General features: G+C 32.2%; 3 protein-coding genes across 3 annotated transcripts; 2 read left to right on the top strand and 1 right to left on the bottom strand.

Moving 5' to 3' along the window:
* Nucleotides 1–1,206: 1,206 nt before the first annotated feature.
* LOC114713004 (uncharacterized) lies at nucleotides 1,207–7,629 on the bottom strand. The gene is made up of 4 exons (XM_028897580.1): nucleotides 7,553–7,629; nucleotides 4,731–4,903; nucleotides 3,751–4,221; nucleotides 1,207–1,450 (listed from the first exon to the last, which is right to left on the bottom strand). The coding sequence occupies exons 2-4, from the start codon at nucleotides 4,882–4,884 to the stop codon at nucleotides 1,386–1,388; spliced, it is 690 nt and encodes a 229-aa protein (XP_028753413.1). The 5' UTR covers nucleotides 4,885–4,903; nucleotides 7,553–7,629; the 3' UTR covers nucleotides 1,207–1,385.
* A 997-nt stretch (nucleotides 7,630–8,626) lies between these two features.
* On the top strand, nucleotides 8,627–11,618 carry LOC114713005 (uncharacterized). The gene is made up of 7 exons (XM_028897582.1): nucleotides 8,627–8,713; nucleotides 9,122–9,281; nucleotides 9,381–9,491; nucleotides 9,607–9,699; nucleotides 9,809–9,914; nucleotides 10,158–10,666; nucleotides 11,530–11,618. Exons 2-6 carry the CDS (start codon nucleotides 9,277–9,279, stop codon nucleotides 10,185–10,187), a joined length of 345 nt encoding a protein of 114 aa, XP_028753415.1. The 5' UTR covers nucleotides 8,627–8,713; nucleotides 9,122–9,276; the 3' UTR covers nucleotides 10,188–10,666; nucleotides 11,530–11,618.
* Nucleotides 11,619–17,385: 5,767 nt separating this feature from the next.
* LOC114712987 (uncharacterized) lies at nucleotides 17,386–19,788 on the top strand. Its single transcript, XM_028897561.1, has 4 exons — nucleotides 17,386–17,571; nucleotides 17,710–17,949; nucleotides 18,362–18,577; nucleotides 19,109–19,788. Exons 1-4 carry the CDS (start codon nucleotides 17,506–17,508, stop codon nucleotides 19,337–19,339), a joined length of 753 nt encoding a protein of 250 aa, XP_028753394.1. The 5' UTR covers nucleotides 17,386–17,505; the 3' UTR covers nucleotides 19,340–19,788.
* The last annotated feature ends 753 nt before the right edge of the window (nucleotides 19,789–20,541 follow it).

Genomic DNA, 20,541 nt, shown 5'->3' with positions numbered 1-20,541 from the left:
ATTTTCTTTGGAGGGTTTGTCGTAATGCTCTCCCCACCATGGAAAATCTGTTTAATAGAAAATGCACTGCTTCCCCTTGTTGCTTTAAGTGTTTTCTAAATTGTGAATCTGTTGTGCACTTGTTATATGCTCAGAGTATTGTCTATTAGTAATTAATAGATTAATTTTCTTATTACAGGAAATTCCAATTCATATATGAACTTTTGAGCCTCGAGATCCAGTTGGAAATACAAGCGAAGCATTTGAGGTAACGAGACATCCAGATTGTGTCAACGTTATGGTCAAGATGTGATACCATCCATCATTGTGACCTTTTTGATATAAAAAAAATAAATTTCAAATAAAGATGCGATAATCGATATTGTCACTATGTAATTTATCATTATGCAACAATAATATGATGTTGATTTGCACCTCAATATGCAGCACATGATCTCACCTAAGTATTACGGTCTTTCCCTCTTAGAGGGACCATAATCGTCACCCGTAATTTAAAAAAGAAATCATACAAACATATATTTAATAAATGAAGCTTTGAACCATTCTAAGAGCATCAATTTAAAGTCATAATCTGCAACTCTTGAAAAATAATTCATCTTGGATTATATTACGAAGGCACTTTCGGCAAACAATGACATGATGAGTGATTACTCAATCTCATTGGCAAGAAACAATGAAACTTCAGGATTGTTTGACGTAATAATCATCCAAATTTAAAAAAAAATTGCAAAGCCACAGCTTCGTTTTCCAGTTAATTAAAGATAATGTCAATGTAAGAAACATCAAAGAGTAATTGTTCCAGTAATACAAAAACAAAGTGGTATATCAATTACAAATCCATCTCATGGCCACGGCTCCACTTTCCTGTCAAAGATATTCCCATAGGTAGAAATATAAGTGTGAAGAAGAAGAGGGAATTGTGACAGCACAAAGAGGAAGATCGGAACACTTGCAAGTATAATAATGGGAAGGACGCCCCATGAGTATGTATGCTTCAACATGAGATGAATGGTGGAAAGAAAGGCTATCATCATGGTTGCAATGGAGATGAAAAGAAAAGAGAGGCCCAAAATCAACTTTGTAGGTAAGGATTTCAGGAACTGTTCTTCTGAGTATTGAGAGGTCAGGATTGCTAGAAACAATAGAACTGAAGTCGAAGAAGAGAGAAGTGATAATATGGTTGAGAATATGAAAACCCGGAAAATGGTTGTTTGATTAATAATGGATATCCAATATTTTGGTCATTTCCTCCTGGAACAGTAAAAGCTGCTGCAAACATAATGGTCACAATCAGGGTACCAACCACTGAGCATGAAGATGCTGTGGCCTTTATCCATTTCTCTCCTTGCTTCATTAATTCTTTGTGATTTTCTCTGAATAATTCTCTAGGTGTCATACCATGATTGTTTCGATGTCCCCAAAGGCTTGGGGGCGTTAAACTCTCCACCTCCTGCATTTGTTTCAAAAAGCATGGCATTTCACATTTTTTATCAAAACCAGACTACCACTCTATCCAGATTGGAAGAAAGCAGTCACCAAAGAAAGTGGAACATTGGTTTAATGCCAAGCCTAATGAGATTTTACTTTCTTAGTAATTCCCTTGAATGATTCTAGAACACTTAATGCGCCTAAAATGAAAGTAATTCATAGGGGAACATTCTCAAATACTTGGGGACAAACTTTATTTAGTTGATTGCTTTTTGCAATACTCAATTATAATTGATGATTCAAATTTATATAAGGGATTATGACTCAAAAATTAGTACATGTCTTTATCTAACCTTGAACCATTGTAATTCTCTTTGCATTTGTAGTGTAGGCGCGTAGATGCGATTAAGAACATGATCAGGAGCCTTGATAGCTGCCTTATGCAGAAAGATATCTCTATATTCATCAACACTAGCTGTTAACAAGCCGCGGTTGAAGCGAAACCCATGGATAAGGTTGAAAACCCTAGCTTGTCGATAATTTAGAGCTTCAATGAAACACGAAAGCGACATTTGACTGATGATAATCCCTGGGATTGCTTTTGATACTTGGAACACAAACTCAACGTTCCCTTCTCTAGCTGCAAGACATAAAGGCTCTTCTATGTAACTCTCATGGCATGCTTTCCTTGCATTCTTACAAACTAGACGAAGGAATTCATTTGCTTGTGCATGCAGTAGCTTCAGCTCTTGTATTTTCTTAACTCCTACATTGATACACATCACACATGGATCTTTTAGTTAGTTTAGTTTAGTTTTTCAAAATTAATAGTAACAAGTACCCAATTCTTTCAGTTAGCATCCATGCCTGCAAAATTATCCATGAAGTTGATGAGCCTTTGTGGTGAACAATGACCTATTACTTAAGACCAAATCTTTTATCCCTCTTCTAAATAAATTAATTGAAATAGAAATATTGTGTTGAAGAGATAACATAATGTTAATCAAAAAGGGGAAGAGTTCCACATATTGTTGAGTACAATCCTCTACCTTGATGTTGATCAATCATGAATGCAAAATAGTCATATGCCTTAATGCAACTTAACTATAGATATTAATATGACTTGAAAAAAAAAAAGCAATGTAAAAGTTACACATTTTAATGCCTAAAAATATTATTCCTATTCTACATATGTACCTGGTTCAGTAAGTTTTGCTTTATCTCCTTGATTTCTTTCCCCTTGTTGGATGTCCACATAAACATGATTGATAGCCGTAGTTGAAGGTATATTTATATCTTATATGGACAAAGAACCAACGAAATAACACGTCATTAAAAAATGCATAAATAATAATGCTGATAATAAATAAATAAATAAAATAAAATAAAACAACGTATGAAAAATCGCGTTCTCTGTGGAAAAAGAGATTATTGGAATACACTGTTAGAAGTTGTTCTCCCTAGCTTATAACAAAACATGATTTTCTTGAAACAATAAATTGTGGAAAAAATAGTGTTTGGGTAGCTTATACCAAGGCCATGGTCTTGGTGAAAAAATAGATTGTGAGAAATTACTTAGTGTTTTAGTTTTACCATAGTTTTCTCTAAAATAAATGTATTTTGAATCAAGTCTTCTTAATTCACTTATTTTCATTATTTATAGGTTGATCTTTAGTCTATTCAATTGTAGTCTTCTTTCTCATTGATTCTATTTTCTAAATTACAAGCAAAAACTAAGGAAATAACCTTTAGCAATTATGTATATGTGCGCGCCCATAGCGTACGTTCACTAAATGCAGCAGACTACAATACAAAGAATGAAGATAATATAACATAAAAGAATCTACACATGACAGTGAAAAGGAAAAGAAAGCATTTGAAATATATACTTAAATACACTGATACTGACAGTTATAAACCCATCGTTTCCAGAACACAAGTTCGCTTGGGCTGAGAATAGTAGTGTTCAAGGTTGCGATGTCATGAACCGGCGTCCGCCCTTGATCATCGGCAGGCACTAAAAGCAATTCTTCGCATTGGTGAAGCAAATTCAGCGCAATATCTGCATATATTTATAGAGTCACGCCATGAATTGAGACAGCAGCATAAAAAACAATAGACATAACTAATAACTAATAAGGGGCTGAGTTTAGTAAAAAGAGTTAGTCTCTCACGGTGAACCAAAATTCAAATTCTCAATAGGAGAAATGCTCACATTTACATTTAGTGCTTGACAATATCTCAAACAAGAATACCTTTAATAAGACAATATCTGTGACTTGCAAAAAAGTTTAAAAAAAAAAAAGAACTAACATTACGTACCGAAACATTGTTCACGGAAACAAAAACTAAGAAGCTGAGAACCCCAGCGGCCTTTGAGGTATTCCAAGGGAGTGACAGAATAAAGATAACGTCCCATTTCGTGGTGACCATTTCTAAAGGCAACTGTGACAGGAAGATGATTACCACCGCTTGGAATACCAAGTATGTCACTATTCTTGTCTACGAGGCATTTTGCAATTTGAGTGATTCCGCTGAACCAACTAGCCAAGGCAAGGGCTGTACGACCGTTAGAATCACGAGCTGCAATGCATTCTGGAGGCAGTAATTTGAGCAACTCCTCCACTATGGTCACATGGCCAAGCTGGGCAGCCACATGAAGCGCTGTGCTCTTTGATTTAGTAATTCCAGCAGTCAAGGCATTAGGGTTTTGATCTATAATTTCCTTCGCTTCACTCCACTTGTTACCACTTACAGCATGCTTCAAATCCCTCTTCCATCCTTTTTCCTCATCTGTAATCCACACAAGCATCGAGGCATTTGTATGATTAAATGGAGCTGTCGAAGCAAATCATGTAGCTCATTTCTCAAACTCCACTCAATACACGGTCAAATTAGACACACATGGTTTATAAAACGACATTACTACCTCTGGTTCTTAATATAAGATCTTGTTTGACTTTTATTTTGACCCTAAATATAATACCCCAATCCACTTTGTTTCTCATATTTATGTATTTTTTCCCAATGTGATTCTTCTAACAATAATAGTTCTGGCAAATACATTTAATTAGTAAGAATATTTTAGAAAAGATACCACCTATTTATAACAAATAACTAATTTAACTTTTCCTTAACCTCTTCAAATTAGTCAATTAGTTCTTATAATTATGATCAGAGATAGTGCTTTCATTAGCTTCCTCATATCTATTATATGTCAAGCTACGATGTTTTTTTGACAGCTATTGATCCAAACGAGACTCAAATGAGAAGAGCTTTTGTACTAATTAATTATAATTCACCTGATTCCTCATCATGTGGCGTTGGTAAGGATTGTTCGATGCCGTCACCTAATTGTTCTCCAGATGATGAGTAGGGTGAAGGACGGAGCAGCCCCACGAGAGGATCCAAGTCGATCGAGAACTTTTGTTCCAAGTCACCTCGCGAAGTTGACATTTTTGGTGCACTCGCCAACCTGCAGCTTCGTTATATCAAATTAATGTTTACTTATATAGCAAACTAGCATTGACTATCTCCGTGTGATGCACGGGATGAATTTACTTTAATTTTATTGATTGTTATAAATTAAAAATGATATGGAAAAATAATAATGTTGTGATAAATTAACTAACCATTTGAACTTTACTAAAATAGTTATTTAATACTACAAACTAAGCAATAATACTTGACTCAAAATATAATTGGTATCTTTTTTCAATCTCACATAACCACATACAGGTCCATGAACAATAATTTTTTGACCTTCTTCGCATTTCAGAATTTTCGTCCAGTGACTTATAATGTCCCTTTATGAAGAATTAAAATATATAGAATGGTGTTTCAGATTCAAAAATAAACGGTTTAGTATTTAGGCATAATTTATTTGGTGCACTGTAACATTCTCAATTTATTTTGAAATTTAATGTCAATTATGGTTTAGGATATATATAATTAAGGAGTAAAATTATTTAGGAACGGTGTTAAAAAATAATAAATTATTATTCTATAAAAGATATTAATAAAAAATAAAATAAACAAAAATATTGATAATAGAAAGAGATGTGTGTGATGAAAATAAGGATATGGACAATATTAGTATCGGAAGACGTTTTAATAAGAAACCCAAAAAATCTACTACAAAAACTTATGAACTATGCACCTTGACCTGCAACACATTCCAAAAGATTTTAACGGCTAAGCAAATACTACAAGATAAGTCTGTACTGAATTTCTACCGCTGAAAATATCATAATTTGTGTTCCCAAAGTTTCAAGAACCTTCAGCCAACTTTCTTACAGTGTAAGTCCATAAAATAAGGATCTTACCAATAACAGAGTTATATGTCATACAAATAAGAAACCCAATAGACTTACCACAAAAATATAGATGACCATTTCTTTCATACTGGATCAACTTCTACATAAAATAATTATGAAACAAAAAATACATGAATTTAACATATACTGAATTTACCCATAATTTAACAAAATATCCACTACAATGGTTAAATTAGGCTAAATAATAATAAAAATTCTAAATTCAACTCCGAACAAATTCCTGCACCCTCCACCTGTATGAACTTCCCACAAATTGAGGACTACCACGCCTTAATGATATGCATAATTCGTATACGACAACTTCACCTATTTCAAAATGCTATAATTTATTAGCAAACGAATTCATAGACTTATGTTTCATAAATTTAAATGGAAAGAGCAAACGTTAGGAGAATTTAATTTACATGTCTGTTTGATGCTGCATTTCAAAGAGAACATTAATTACATATATCGAACCCATAATCCAACTTCTGACATCATTGAATACTATCAGATCTTCAAACGCACCAAGGGTAATGACCAACACCCCTCTTTGTTATCACAATAAAATAGGATGGCATATATTTATTAATAGATCTTCTTGGGGAAAAAGTCTTGGAACACATGACAATACATGAAAGATTACTTGTGTTCCCTTTTATTATTATCCTTATGCTAAAACCCATCCATAGCATGCATAAATTACAAAAAACCAAGCCATATTAAAAAAAAAATGTAGAACAGCAGCAGTAACAGGGACAACACCAACAAACCCCACTAACTGCATATATAACAATTAAATGGATAATTCATTAAAGTGTGTAACATAATTGCAAAGCATAGAATAGCAACAATAAAAGTTAAGAGCGTTAAGAATAGAAGAAATTATAATTTATAGATGAGAGTGATAGAAAAACAAAGGAGAAGGGACAATGTGCCTGGAAAATAAATCAAAACGAAAATTGAGGAGAAAAAACCAGAAGCGGGGGTTATCAGACACAAACCTTCTGGTAATAAGCCATATCAATCTCCTCATTTCCAAGCTGGGTACTATAATAGATAGAACATTAGAATACTCTTAAGCCATGTCAATCTCCTCATTTCCAAGCTGGGTACTATAATAGATAGAATATTAGAATACTCTGTTTCCTTCTTCTAAGTCGGATCGATGAGCTTTCCTATGGCAACGTCGAGCACAATGAGGCAGACGGAGATCAATAGTGACAGAAAAAGCGTCGGGAAGCAGAGATGAGCATATGAGAAGAAAACCAAACTTGAAAAAGAAGAAAGACAGATAGAGAGAGAAGGAATGATGAAAGACAAATTTCAAAATTTAAAACTGAATTCTCAAAAAAGGGAACAAAGCCACAAACAAGATGCCACTGTTCATAGCGCCATTATTGTTCATAGAACAGCAAAAATAGAGCAGAGCCGTCCAGGATTTGTAAATGGATTGGCTTGCCATTTATTTGATTTATTATGATATATAGATATAGATTCAGTGATTGTGTACAAGAACAGCATAATCAATATAATACGTGTTAAAATAAAAGGCTGAGGCTTTTTTGGGCTCTGGCAAGAGTGTGCAGTGAAAGAAACACTCAGAATAATGGGAACATTGGAGGAAGCTTCATATAAATCAGACTCCTGGATCTGACTCTTCCACATATATATAAAAGTTTGAATTAATGAATCAGGTAAACAGATAGAGACATGTCGGGAACACAGAATTCCCAACCATCAGTTAATAATTTTTTTTTTAAAGGTTAATATATCACTTGCAAGAACCTCATTTTCAGCATGATTACCAGTTTCCTCCGGAGCCGAGACCATGACCGGAAAGAAGGACAGCGAACGACGGCAGGCAGAGATGAAGGAAGAGGCAGCAGAGCAAGAGAGAGCAGTGAGGCATAGGCGCAAAGCCAATTATAAATAATATAGTAAGGTAGAGGCCAAGTGGCCTTATCTTTTTTTCAATTCAATTATAGAAAGAAAGCGAGAAAAAGAAGTTCCAAGTATACTCCACGCTAAGGTTGTTGGAGCTCTGACTTTAATTAAATTTGATATCAAGCTGTAAAACATTATGATGGCAAAATAATTTGATATCAAGCTGTAAAACATTATGATGGCAAAATAATTGGCCAATGAAGCTCCGGCCCGCTTGCACTAAAAGCATGTCAATCATAGCACTGGCTTTGTGGGTTTGCTATTTGGGATATCTGTGTTTCCACGCAGAGTAATATAAAATGCTATTCTGTTTTTATTTATAGGACACTTCTAATATATTTTCTGCTCTTATTTATAGAACACTTCCAATATATTTTTTACTGATCAAAATTATTAAACAAACACTTTTGATAAATAATCTTTCACACATTAAAAGAGAATACTAATACACTATTTGGGTTGGTTGATTCCTTTTCTTAATATCTCTATTGGGAAAGTTGTGTTTAATAGTAGAAGTCTATCAAAGAAAACTACTACCAATATTATTCTTCTAGTTACCTAAAGATTTAGTTGTTAATAGAATACAATGACATTATGTGATTCGTGTAGTCGACTACATTTAGTAAAATAAAGCTTACAAGAAAATATTTTCTAAGCATATCATCAAATTTTAATATATCACAGGAAAAAGAAGCATAAGGATCCATGAAATTTTTTTTTTTGGTTCAAAGCAAAAGGATCCATCATTAGTATTGCATATTTATATTGTAATAATGGGTTTATGAAACATAAATGTCTGACTCCAGTAGAGGTACATGCGCGAGGTGATGTTAGAAGACGGCACTTGTCGCTGCTTCTCATAATTCGAAGGGACTTCCAAAGGACGTCGAGGCATTCAACACGGTGATCGGCGAACAACAAAAGCGTTTCCGATAGTTTATGGGGCGAGGCGTTTTTCTGGAGGGCTTGGCCGCACCCACCTGAAGAAATTGAAAAGCTGCCGAATCTGCTTCTCCTCTCAGGTCCTCCTTCCTCTGGCAAAACCTCTCTTCTTTTTCTGTTTGCATTCAATGTGGCTATATCACTCACCAGCCCTGCCACTTCCAATGTCTTCTTCATCTGCAACCGCCACAAGTTTGCAAATCTCTCTTTTAGGATTGAACTTGTGCCTAATTTTAACATTGGCTGGTTTGCTTTAGAATGTGATAAAATACTCGGCTCATAAAATGAAAGCATTGGACATCCCTTAGTTGTTGAAATTAGAGGTCATCTGTTTAAAAGAATAAATGTTGGGCTGAGTATAATAATTACAGTCAAAATTGTGGCATTGGCTTCTTTTTCTTTTTAAAATCACAAGGTTAGGGAGTCTTAGTAGTCAAAATCACATGAGTTATTGCCATCAATTTTAACCAGGAAATATTTTTGTTTAGGTCCCAAATTCGCGGAGTGGTTTATTACGTTTTGAAGTTTATATTGCCCACAGTTCGGAAGGGTATCATGTAGTTTCCCTTCTTTTGAAAACGACTTCAAGTTTTGTGAATTTCAGGGCATTGATGGGTCTTCTGATGTCTTCAACCGTATACAAATGAAGTATGATAATCACCACTTCACTCATTTCTGCTATATTTGCACTTCTGATTGCTTAGTTCTGCTTTGAGTTTGACTATCTTTCCCTTTTTCATGGTTAAGGTATGTTAATGGCGATGAGGACATCAACAAGTACTTTTCTGCCTTCCATCTGTATGATGTATTGCCTGCTGCTGTTATAATTGATGATTTTGCTGATTTCTTTGATAACAGGTAATTCAGTCGTTAAAGTCTTAGAAATTGGCGTAGTTACAACCATTTTTTAAGCCTATGTGAAATTCTGGTAACTCTTTAGCAACATTTGTCTGAAATTCTGAATTCCCAAAAGGAGCTGCCAAGAACGACACTGTAATCCCCGTGTAAGAGATTTGGCGATGGTCAGTAGTCTAGCTTTATGTCACAATCCAATTACTTATGCAAAGTAAGTGGGCATTACTTCTGCAAGAGTTTGTAGTAGCGTAGAACCTAAGTGTGATGCTTCATTTGCATGGCTGATGTATTGATAAAATTCTTGTCTAACTTTTTCACAGTCAAAAAGGATCTTGCAAGCTTCTATTATCAGATACATACCATGGAGGCTCCTCCAGGTTGCATTTCATCTATAAGAAATGGTACCCTCCATTTTTACAATCAAAGGTGAGTTGAATATAAAATGACTATATACAGGTATAGTCTTTGTACTGGACTATTTATTCTGCTCTCTGAATTTGAGTCCATTTGCTGCTATTATATTGCATTTGAACATTTAAAATACAGACCATCCTACCCTGGTAGAAGGAAGTATCCTTTCATGACTTTTATATGGCTCCCAGTTTCATGTCATTTGTACCTTCATTAGTGGCATATTAATAATAATTGTCATATTACTGGATCTTTCAGAAGGAGATGAAGCCAGATCATTCATTCTAAAAAATAGGAGTTCTTCAGGAACTCAGAACCCTAATAGGACAAAAGTTGCCAAGTACTCCATAGCTCTTCAGTATCTGTTCTTAGAGAGAATTGTTGAAGATCAAACAGACTAAATTTTTCATCATTTGGAAAATCACGACGTTGTGCTATCTCTAACCCGATGATGCTGATACTGATTGGTTCCTTTTCAGCGAGCACACTTGTATCTCTGCACACATCCACTGAACTAACCATGTGATTCTCAAGATATTAGTAGCTTAATTTCTGTTTGTAAGTTCCCTATTTTTCTTATCACTTAGTTGAGTTCTATACTTTACGATGGACTACCTATTTATTAAGCTAATCTGGGGCACAGAATGGTGCCACCAAGTGACATCACCAACAAGAAAACTCATGTACTTTGGCTCTTAGATTATGGTGGTTTGGCAAAGCTGGTTTCCGCAATTTATCAATTATGAGTAGCAGAATATCCACAAAAGGTAAATTAACTTTAGCATGCTGCAATGTTAAAATTCTTCATCTTCTTTGTTTCTTTTCCTGTAAACTTAAGATTTCGGTTTTCTTGTCATCTTTATGCACATGTCTAGGACAGGGCACTGGCAAAATTTAGGTATTTTTCCCTCCAAATCCCATATCGAAATATAGGATCCAATTAAATTGGCATGCTCTGTCGCTATGTGTCATGGTATCATCTGGTCGTCTGAGTGTTTTCTCTTTGTCTCAACTCTATCGGCCAAGATTACCTGAAGTCCCTGTTTCACGTCAGATCTTCAAAGGGCAGTATTGATCAGGAAACTACTTGCTATCTAAACCAGACCCCGTGCATTCATATTTCACACAAATTATTGGTAGTTGTCTTGAGTGGAAGGGATTTGATATTACTTAAATAGGGGTATAAGTTCGAATTATAATACATTGTAAATAAATCGTATTAGGAGAGCTACCCTCATTTGTGTTTGAGCATTTTGGAACCTAACTCAATAATATCGAATGCCAAATATTTTTTTCCCCAGAAAAATGTTACACAAGAGATTGATTGCATGTGAAGTCCACATTACATCATTGAGCCCATTATTTTTGTCCCCATTATTATATACGCTCAACTTTTGAGGATGTGCCATTCTGGTCCTTATTATTTGTCACTTGTAGTAGAATTTTTTTAGTCCTTTTTATTTGTTGCTTATATGTTTTTTTAATGCTTTATTTTCAATTTTACCCACATTGATCATAAAGGTGAAGAGAGGGAATGAGTGAGAGAAAACATACTCCCTATTTAATAAGTGCAAAAGTGAAAGATTTCATTTATTTAATGCTCTTCTTGGTGTGTGAAAAACTTCTACAGGTGACAAATAAAAGGGACGAGGGTGATACTGGTACAAGGTAGCTGAATTGCGTGTTATCTCAATCTCAAATGTAAGGGGCTTTTTGTTTTGTTTTTGTTTTTGTTGTTGGTCATGGGTTTTCAGTTTTTTGGGGTCATGGGGCTCTTTTTGTTTTGGTGTACAAAAGTTTTTTGGTCATGGGGCTCTTTTAAACGTATTAAGCTTCAAGTAACTGGTCTTTTGGGCCGCTCTAGATGGCTTTCGTGAACTCCTTCCTGATTGGACCCAAATGAAAATAGCCTTCATGATATGATTTTCGTTTCATTTACGAAATCCAATCCCACAACTTTGTTAAAGGAGTATTTAGTCCTTTCATTTTATTCCGATTAAAAAAAAATTACTCTGATTACCATTGGTGAATGAAAAAAGAAAAAATAATCATTGATATTATTGTGATGACATAAAATTGAAGTTCTATGTCATCAAGAGCCTCCTCTTAAGAGTTTCCTAAGTGTGTGAGGTTGTGAGTAAGAGAAATGTGATGAAATATAAATTTTACAATATCTTTAATTTAATTTTTTATTAATTTTATTTATAAAAAATATAGAAATATATAAATGATTACTATTTTATTTGTGAAGAGCGTATTTATTTAGCAATAACTAAGCTCAAGGGAAAAATATCTAAGGACCGAATTGCAATATGATTTACTTGAGAGAATGATTGAAAAAGTAATTTTATGAATGACCAAAACCAAAAAAAATCTTATATGTAAGAAATTAAAATAAAATTTGTGGGTGTCTATACATATATATTATATTATTACAAACAAATAAAAAACAAATGTACATGAATATAAAATATGTAATATATCCGTGGGTCGCTTGGGGAGATGAGAGGGTCTGAAAACTGTTACATTTTTAACTACACTTAATAATAATGTTCCTTTTTATAGAATAATGATGATGATGATATTGATAATGATTGATTTATATACTTGGTTGGCCAAAAAAAAAATTATATACTTGAACTTGATTACTACTTTCCGATCTTATTTATAAGTTCAAATTTGAGAAGATATGTGATCTATTTTATAAATTTTAATTTGAGTTTGTTTTAACATTTAATACATTCGAGTTTGTTTATTCTCTCTTATTTGTTATACTCTTTCTTATCATGTTTTTTATACATTTTTTTTTATCTTTTTTCTCATTTTTTACAAGGGCATATTTGGAACAAAAATATATTTCTGATTTATTTATTGCTTTTAATTAAGTTTAATTGATTGTTTTTGTTATAGTCAAATTATTTATTTGAAGCATATAACAAGGATCAGATGGAATATTAAATCTGTTCAAGTATTTAATAAGCTGCTTATCCAACTTTCAAGTTTGACTTTACTTAATTAAATGAATTTAATATGTTAATCAAATGCATTCATTGAATAAGTTGGCTCTGTACTTCTCACAAATCAAATTTGAGTTTATCACGACTCCATTTATATATATATATATATATATATATATATATATGCCCTTTTCACAAGCATACGTTATTTTAAAAAGGGCTGTTTCGGAGACATAATAAAAATAAAGGAAATGAAAAATGAAGTAAGAGGAGAGTGATGAAAAATTTTAGGTATCTACTTCAAACGAGTACTAAACATTATTAAATATTAATTAAAAATTAAAAATATAATAATGAATATGAAATAGAGCGATATGAATTTATTTTCTTCAGACGTACCAAACTAGTGTTTATGAGCCGTAACATAAACTTATCCTGAGTCTTTATTTTCTGCATGCCATTAATTATATTTATACCTTCTGCTTTTGACGTGGAGTCTTTCATAATTTCAAGAAGGTTCCAATTCATCATATAGCATCGTTTCTTAATATAAAAACTACTTTCTACTCAGTTAATTTGAATACATTAAGAAAACTAGTTAAATTAATTATTGAATTTGGATTCTCTTCATTAAAAATTCTCTTAATTTACCTACATTTTAATATCTAGTCACACACATTAAAATGTACTTTAAATTCTCTTAATTTATGCATTTACTTGAATAATGTAGTTAAAAATTAAAATATTAATGTAGTATTATTTTGAGTTTGGATTCTCTCCATTTCTAATCCTCTTAGCTTACCTCCCATCCATAGTATAACTCAATTTGACCAATTTATTATTATAAAAAAATTACAATAAACATATTTAATTTGTCTTAAATTAAAAAACTTTTTAATTTTACTCATATTAAATGAGATTTTGAATAAGAGAGAAAAATATAACGAGTTATATTTAAATATCAGTTGCAGAGATAAAATTAATAGGAATTAATTACTTTTTTTTTCCAAGTAACTTATATTTTGAATTAAATCACTTTTTTTTAGAAGTGACTTATAACATGTTTTCATTAAAATGTAAGAGGTAATTGAAAACAAAATCATTTAATACACCTCCCAAAAGAAGTATATTAAAATTTCATTGAATAAAAGTACCCTGTGCATAAAAGTTTGACGAAATATTTTTTTCTATTGGAAATACAGCATGTAATATTTTTTTTTAATAACAATGGAGAATATTTATTTTATTTTTTGCTATGATTGGTCATCAACAATTATTGATATTATTATTATATTTTACTATTATTTTAATAAAGAAACTTTTTCACCTATTCTGGAATCAAATTCAAACGTTGAAATCACTTCCTTTGTTAACACATACATATAAAATATATATATATATATATATATATGTATATAAATAAAGAGGGAGAGAGAGTACTCCTTTTTTTCTTGGGGGAAATTTCTGAAATTTTTAAAGGAGAAGATTCCAAGCTGCAATTCTAAGCGCAGTAGTTGTTCAACCGATCTGAATTTGAACGTCCCACTTGCTCTTCAGAATCTAACACTTGGCAATTCATATTTCCCCCAAAAAAAAAAAACTTTTCTCATATTCTATGTCATTTATTTAATTAAAATTTTGCATCCTATCCAAATGTCAATTCCATTCTTGATATATTCTCGATATAAACAATTTATGAGATAATTATTTATATTTAGCTGAGAATTATTCTTCCCAACAACTAGCATATGTTCATTAATTTATGAAAAAAATTAATTCGCAAGACGTTATACTTTATCTTAATTTTGAACAATGTCCTTATAATTTTTTTAAATTAGGTTCTATATTTGATATGTTAGCATTAATTTATAGATTTTTATGAAATTTCATTTCTAAAATCACATTAGTGTTAATTCGGTGTGATATAAAATGAAAGAGATTCGATAAAGCCCATAAAAATCTGTAAATTAAATTTAATGATTAAGGGTGGATAACTATAATGGATCAAATTATAAGGCCTCAATTTTTTTTGTTACATTATATAAGTTCTCAATTTAAACAAAATATACTATGACAATGAGAACCTAATTCAGAAGTGTCGTAATTAAATTCTAAAGACCTACAAATTAATTTTTTCATAATTTATTTATATTCTGTCATGAAAATAAAATATTTTTCAGATAATATTTTGAACGGATCTGATTCCTTACATTTATCTTACAGCAAATTTTCAATTAAATAGTTTTTAAGCTTATTTTATTTTTACTTTTAATTAAAAATAACTTTAAAATATGTGTTAAAAGAATGTTTTATTTCATACTATGTTCATATATAATTAAAAAAAATAGACGAATAAAGTAAAATTTAAACAGGCCAGTTTTAATTTTCTCTCTCACTAAAAAAAAAAAGAGTGTAACATTTGTAACGATAAAAATAAGCGTAAAATTAATTATAAACACAAAAAACAACAATGAAAATAGACCTGTCCATAGAGGGTTGACGTAAAGTCAACTAACTTCAATGTTTAGGGGTTGTTCGGTTCATGTAATAGAATAAAAACAAAAACATATTTTGGTAAATAAGAAATATATTTATGTTTTTAAATGATTAATAAATTTAATTATTATACTACCTCCGGTTCTTAATATAGGACTTTATTTGACTTTTATTTTAATCATAAATATAAGACCACAATCCAAGTCTTTAATATTTATGTATTTTTTTTTCAAGATAGTATTTCTAACAATGGTAGTTTTAACCAATGTACTTGATTAGCAAGGATATTTTAAAAAAATTAACACCTATTTATGACAAATAACTAACTTAAATTTTTTTTAATCTTATTAAATTAATCAACTAGTTCTTATAATTAGAATCAAAGGTAGTATATTGACAGGAAAGATATAATAAATGCTGCCTATATTCTTTTTACAATGACTACATGCAAGTCGTGCCAAGAAAAAAGCCTAGTTTTGTGCGTCTTGCTGGTTCACTACTAAAGGTCAATTGGAAGTAGGTTTAAAAGAGAGGAGGGTGAAAAAAAGTGGCACTTGGGCCGCAATAAAATGGTTTATGCATGATAACCAAAAATTAAATTAGTAGTATGACTTTAGGGTAAAAGTAAAGAAAATGCCATTTATTTTATAAAAAATTAAGTGGTAATAGTGGTTATTGAATGACACTAAATAATGAGACATCTAAAATATGATACTCCTCTGATCCTTAATATAAGACTTATTTAACTAATTTGATTAGATTAAGGAAGTTAGGTAAGTTAGTTAATTATAAGAAATGTGACATGTTTTTCCTAAAACATCATAATCATCTTTCTTAATACCCTTCTCCCTCTTGTACTTGATTATGGTTGAGGAAGTATCCATAGGGGTAATCTAGAAAAAATTGATAAATATGAAAAATGGATCTTAAATATAAGACCAAAACCAACTCAACAATTAGGTTCTATATTAAAGACTGGAGGAGTATAAATGAGTAAATAAATTTTCACCCTAATTTAGCGATTCATAAAAAAGATGAGTACCACGTGTTTACTAATGAACCATATGTTTATCTAATGATCTGACTTGTATTTATCACTTAGATATACAATTCAGTGTAACTTTAAATAAAGGAGAAACTAGGGATAAGGACCCGTTTAAAAATTTAATTAAGGACAAGGGTTTAGACTTCTCCAATTAAAATAAAATATGAAAGAAAAAGTATCGAATAGAAAAGTTAAAAGGTAGAACATGAAAATTTTTGTGTGATGAGAAAAGATCCTAACAAAACCTTATCAAAAAAAAAAAGATCCTAACAAAAAGTTTGTGTTCTACATTTTTTCCTTCTGTTTTTTGCTAAAGAATTTGAGGTCCTTTTTTTAATCAAATATTTTTGTCTCCGAGTCCTTAATCCCAATTTGCACTCAAATAAATTTTGTCGTATTAAACTAAAAGACTAAGTTAATTTACCAAACATTTGATTAATCATTAAATAACAAAGTTATTTTTATTCAAAAATAAAAATTTAATTATTAGGTTAGATTTAATTTTGGCAATATAACATTTATGTTGTTAAGGTTCAAGTCTATGTTATTGTTATTACATATCTTTTTACTTAGTTCCAATAAAATTTTCTTTTAAAAAAAAAGACAATATAACATTTGCAAAAGCTTAGTACCCATTACTTATTATATATAAAATATATTTATTTAATATATTTTTAATTAAAATAAATGAATGACAAATAGAATTTTTCTTTTAAAGCAGCATATAATTGAAAATTGAAAGAAAAATTAAAACATACATACATATGGTAAGAAATAAGAGGAACATTCCATATTATTGTTTTTATCATCATAAGCAAAAAAGTCAATAAAATGAAAAAGAGTTCCTTGAAACAAACGCATCTCGTGATGGTTTGGGTTTGGGCGTGAGGTTCGGTTTTGTGGACTTTGTACAGGGAGAGAGAAAGATAAGCAAACAAAGCACTTCCACGCCTTCCTCTTCTTTCCTTCTCGTCATCCGCCACCAACCACTACAAAACCATCCATGCCCCTCCCCTTTTCAATTTCGCACTCTCTCTCTCCCTCCTCCCTCCCTCTCTCTCTAAACCCATTTTCTCTGAGCAAAAAAGTTTAAGCCTTTCTTCTTGTCATGATTGATCAGCAACATCCCGCCATCCCAGAAATTAATACCACAAACCCCACCACGCCAATCCTGGTTAGTTCTGCTTCTGCTGCCATCTACAATCACACCCCATTTTTCAGTTTCTATCTCACATTCTTCTTCTTCTTCACTGTCTCTAATTGGTTTGAATTTGATTATTCCTTTTCTTTTTTTGTGTTTCTGGGTAATTAGGGAGGTACTGCGGCAGCTGGAGGGGTCAAAGATGAAGATGATGATGGGTTGAATAATGGGGAGGAAGAGAACAAGTGGCCGCCATGGCTGAGGCCGCTTCTGCAAACTAGCTTCTTCGTTCAATGCAAAGTCCACGCCGATTCGCACAAGAGTGAATGCAATATGTATTGCTTGGACTGTATGAATGGAGCCCTCTGCTCTGCTTGCTTGGCTTCTCACAAAGACCACAGAGCTATTCAGGTATAAAATTAGGTCAAAATTGGCTCTCTTTTGAAGGGTCGATCATTGAATTTCATCCAATTCTTCCAGAAATTTAACTCACAAGTTCAAAATTGTTGCATTTTTGTTCTCTCTAGTCTACCCCTCTGCTTCTGTATTGGCATTCCTACATTGTTTAGGATCCAATCCCTTTGACTATTTCAAACCCCCCAAAAAAAGTGCTCCTTTCATTGCTGAATTTTATGATCTTCAAAGTCAACAAATCGGTTGCCAGTTTCAATCTTGCTTCTTGAATCCTCTTCTCTTTGAATAACTGATCATCCTTCATTACCCAATTCAATTTTCCATTTATTATTTGCATATAGTCTTTCCAGATTAAATTGTATGGGCAACAATTCTGATGGATTCTATTTTTCTTGTAATTTTTTGAAAGATAAGGAGGTCTTCATACCATGACGTGATTAGAGTGTCTGAGATTCAGAAATTTCTGGACATAACAGGGGTCCAGACTTACATTATAAACAGTGCCAAGATTGTGTTCTTGAATGAAAGGCCTCAGCCTAGGCCTGGCAAGGGCGTCACCAATACCTGCCAGGTCTGTGAACGCAGCCTCCTTGATTCCTTCAGCTTCTGCTCTCTTGGATGCAAGGTATGTCTAATCAACCCCAACTCTTTTCTATTTCTGTTTTTCTATTTCGCTTCATATCATGTTTTTGCCTAATATGGCTCTGATCTTTCAGCTTATGCTTATTGGTTTAGTTATCTCATATTAACTATTGATGCATATGGATTTAGCTGGGGGCTCGTCTCTGAAAATCCATTCTCTTCATTGGTAGTTTCAACATGGGGTTTCAATCTACATCTTTGGAATACATCACTTATAGTAATTTACAGTGAATTATATTTAGGAAGACTGTGGGAAGGGAAATTCTTAGGTTGACTTGGTCTACCCAAGGTATGTTAGTCATTTGTGAAGAGATATGTAGATACGTATACATGTTTGATGCGGGTTTCACTGAAAATGTTTTCTAAGTTTACTTGTATTACCTTCTGATCTTTTACATGTTTTTGGTGGTTTTATTTGTAAATGTACGGAAAAGGATGCTGGTTGCAAGTGAGTGAATACATGATTGCATTAATTTGATATATAGCTGAGCTGATTGATGTTTTCTTTTCTCAGGTTGTTGGAACGTCCAAGAAGTTCAGGAAGAGGAAAATGTTGGCTGAGCAAGAGGGTTCTGATCGTGAAGAATCAATGAATGGGCATAGCAATGGAAGAACCAGGAGTAGAATCCAGAGCTTCACGCCATCGACTCCACCACCGACGGCGATGAACTACCGAGCTGCCAAGAGAAGGAAGGGAATTCCTCACAGGGCCCCATTTGGAGCAGGACTGATCATACAATACTGATACTATAGTTGTTTTCAATCACTTGCCAACCAATATATATACTCCGAAACAGCACATACAGCAGATTCTGCCACTTCCTTAAAGTGACAAATCTCAGTGAAAAAAATTGCTCTATATTTCACCAAGTTACAACACCTGAGCCGTGTTCACTGAGGCCGGTGTTGGAAAGTGCTTCTCTATGTTGTATAGAACAACAATAGGAAGAAAAAGGAAAAGAATCTGGAAAAATATATATATGCAAATAGGAAATAAAAACATATAGTATATAGATGTTGGTGTACTCGGTGCTGGTATAAGAAATAGCATTCATATATGTAGAAAAGTATCTGATGCTAAATGTACATAGTGGTTTGTAGAAAAGAGTTTGATATTGTAGTGTCAAATTAAAGAATAAGAATGGTGGTGAATATGATGATGATGGGTATTTATAATATTCTCTTTGTTTGGTACTTGGCCATTCATTTCCTTCTTTGTTGCCCCCTCTTTTCAAAGTTGAAATTATGAAATTACGTGATGTTCTGTTTGGCTGGTGACTAAGTGGTTTAGAATGCTGACTGTGATAGGCCTTCTTTTCTTCTTCTTTCTCTTCTTCTCTTTCTTCTCTGCTTTCTGCTTTTGATGCACCTTTCTTTCCCCATTGGTATGATTCATCATAGCAAATTAATACAATCTAGATCCTTACTATTCATAGACTAGAGTAAGAGCCCCATGCTTTATCCGAAGTCTGAATTGAATGTTTATTTCCGTAATTTATAAATAAGACAGCTTTTATAAGCTTGATTATATATATTCATATGAAATATATATATTTTCTCCGGTCTTTAATAGAAGAGTTAGTTTGACTTTTAAGTTGGTCTTAAGTATAAGATCTCAATTTATTTTGTTTCTCATAATTAACTATTTTTTTAAAGTAGCTTTAGTAGTAGTTGCACAAATTAAATATTCTATCAAATAATAATTCTAACTAATACATATGATTAGCAAGGATATTTTATGAAAGACAATATCTATTTATTATAAATAACTAACTTAACAAAATAATTTAATTTATTCTAACTAATCAATGACCTCTTATATTAAGGACTAGAGGTAATATAACATTTAGAGGGTAGAAAAAGAACCAAAATATATAATATTTTTATATATGCTTTTAGGAGAATTGATATGACGTCTCAAGTAAAAAATATAATTACTAAAATGTT

The sequence above is a fragment of the Neltuma alba genome, unplaced genomic scaffold (assembly GCF_004799145.2).
Source record: "Neltuma alba isolate B1F8T4 unplaced genomic scaffold, ASM479914v2 tig00011408_pilon, whole genome shotgun sequence".
Classification (NCBI taxonomy): domain Eukaryota; kingdom Viridiplantae; phylum Streptophyta; class Magnoliopsida; order Fabales; family Fabaceae; genus Neltuma; species Neltuma alba.
The sequence above is the reverse complement of the archived record's forward strand: the minus strand, read 5'-3'. Positions and strand labels throughout refer to the sequence as shown.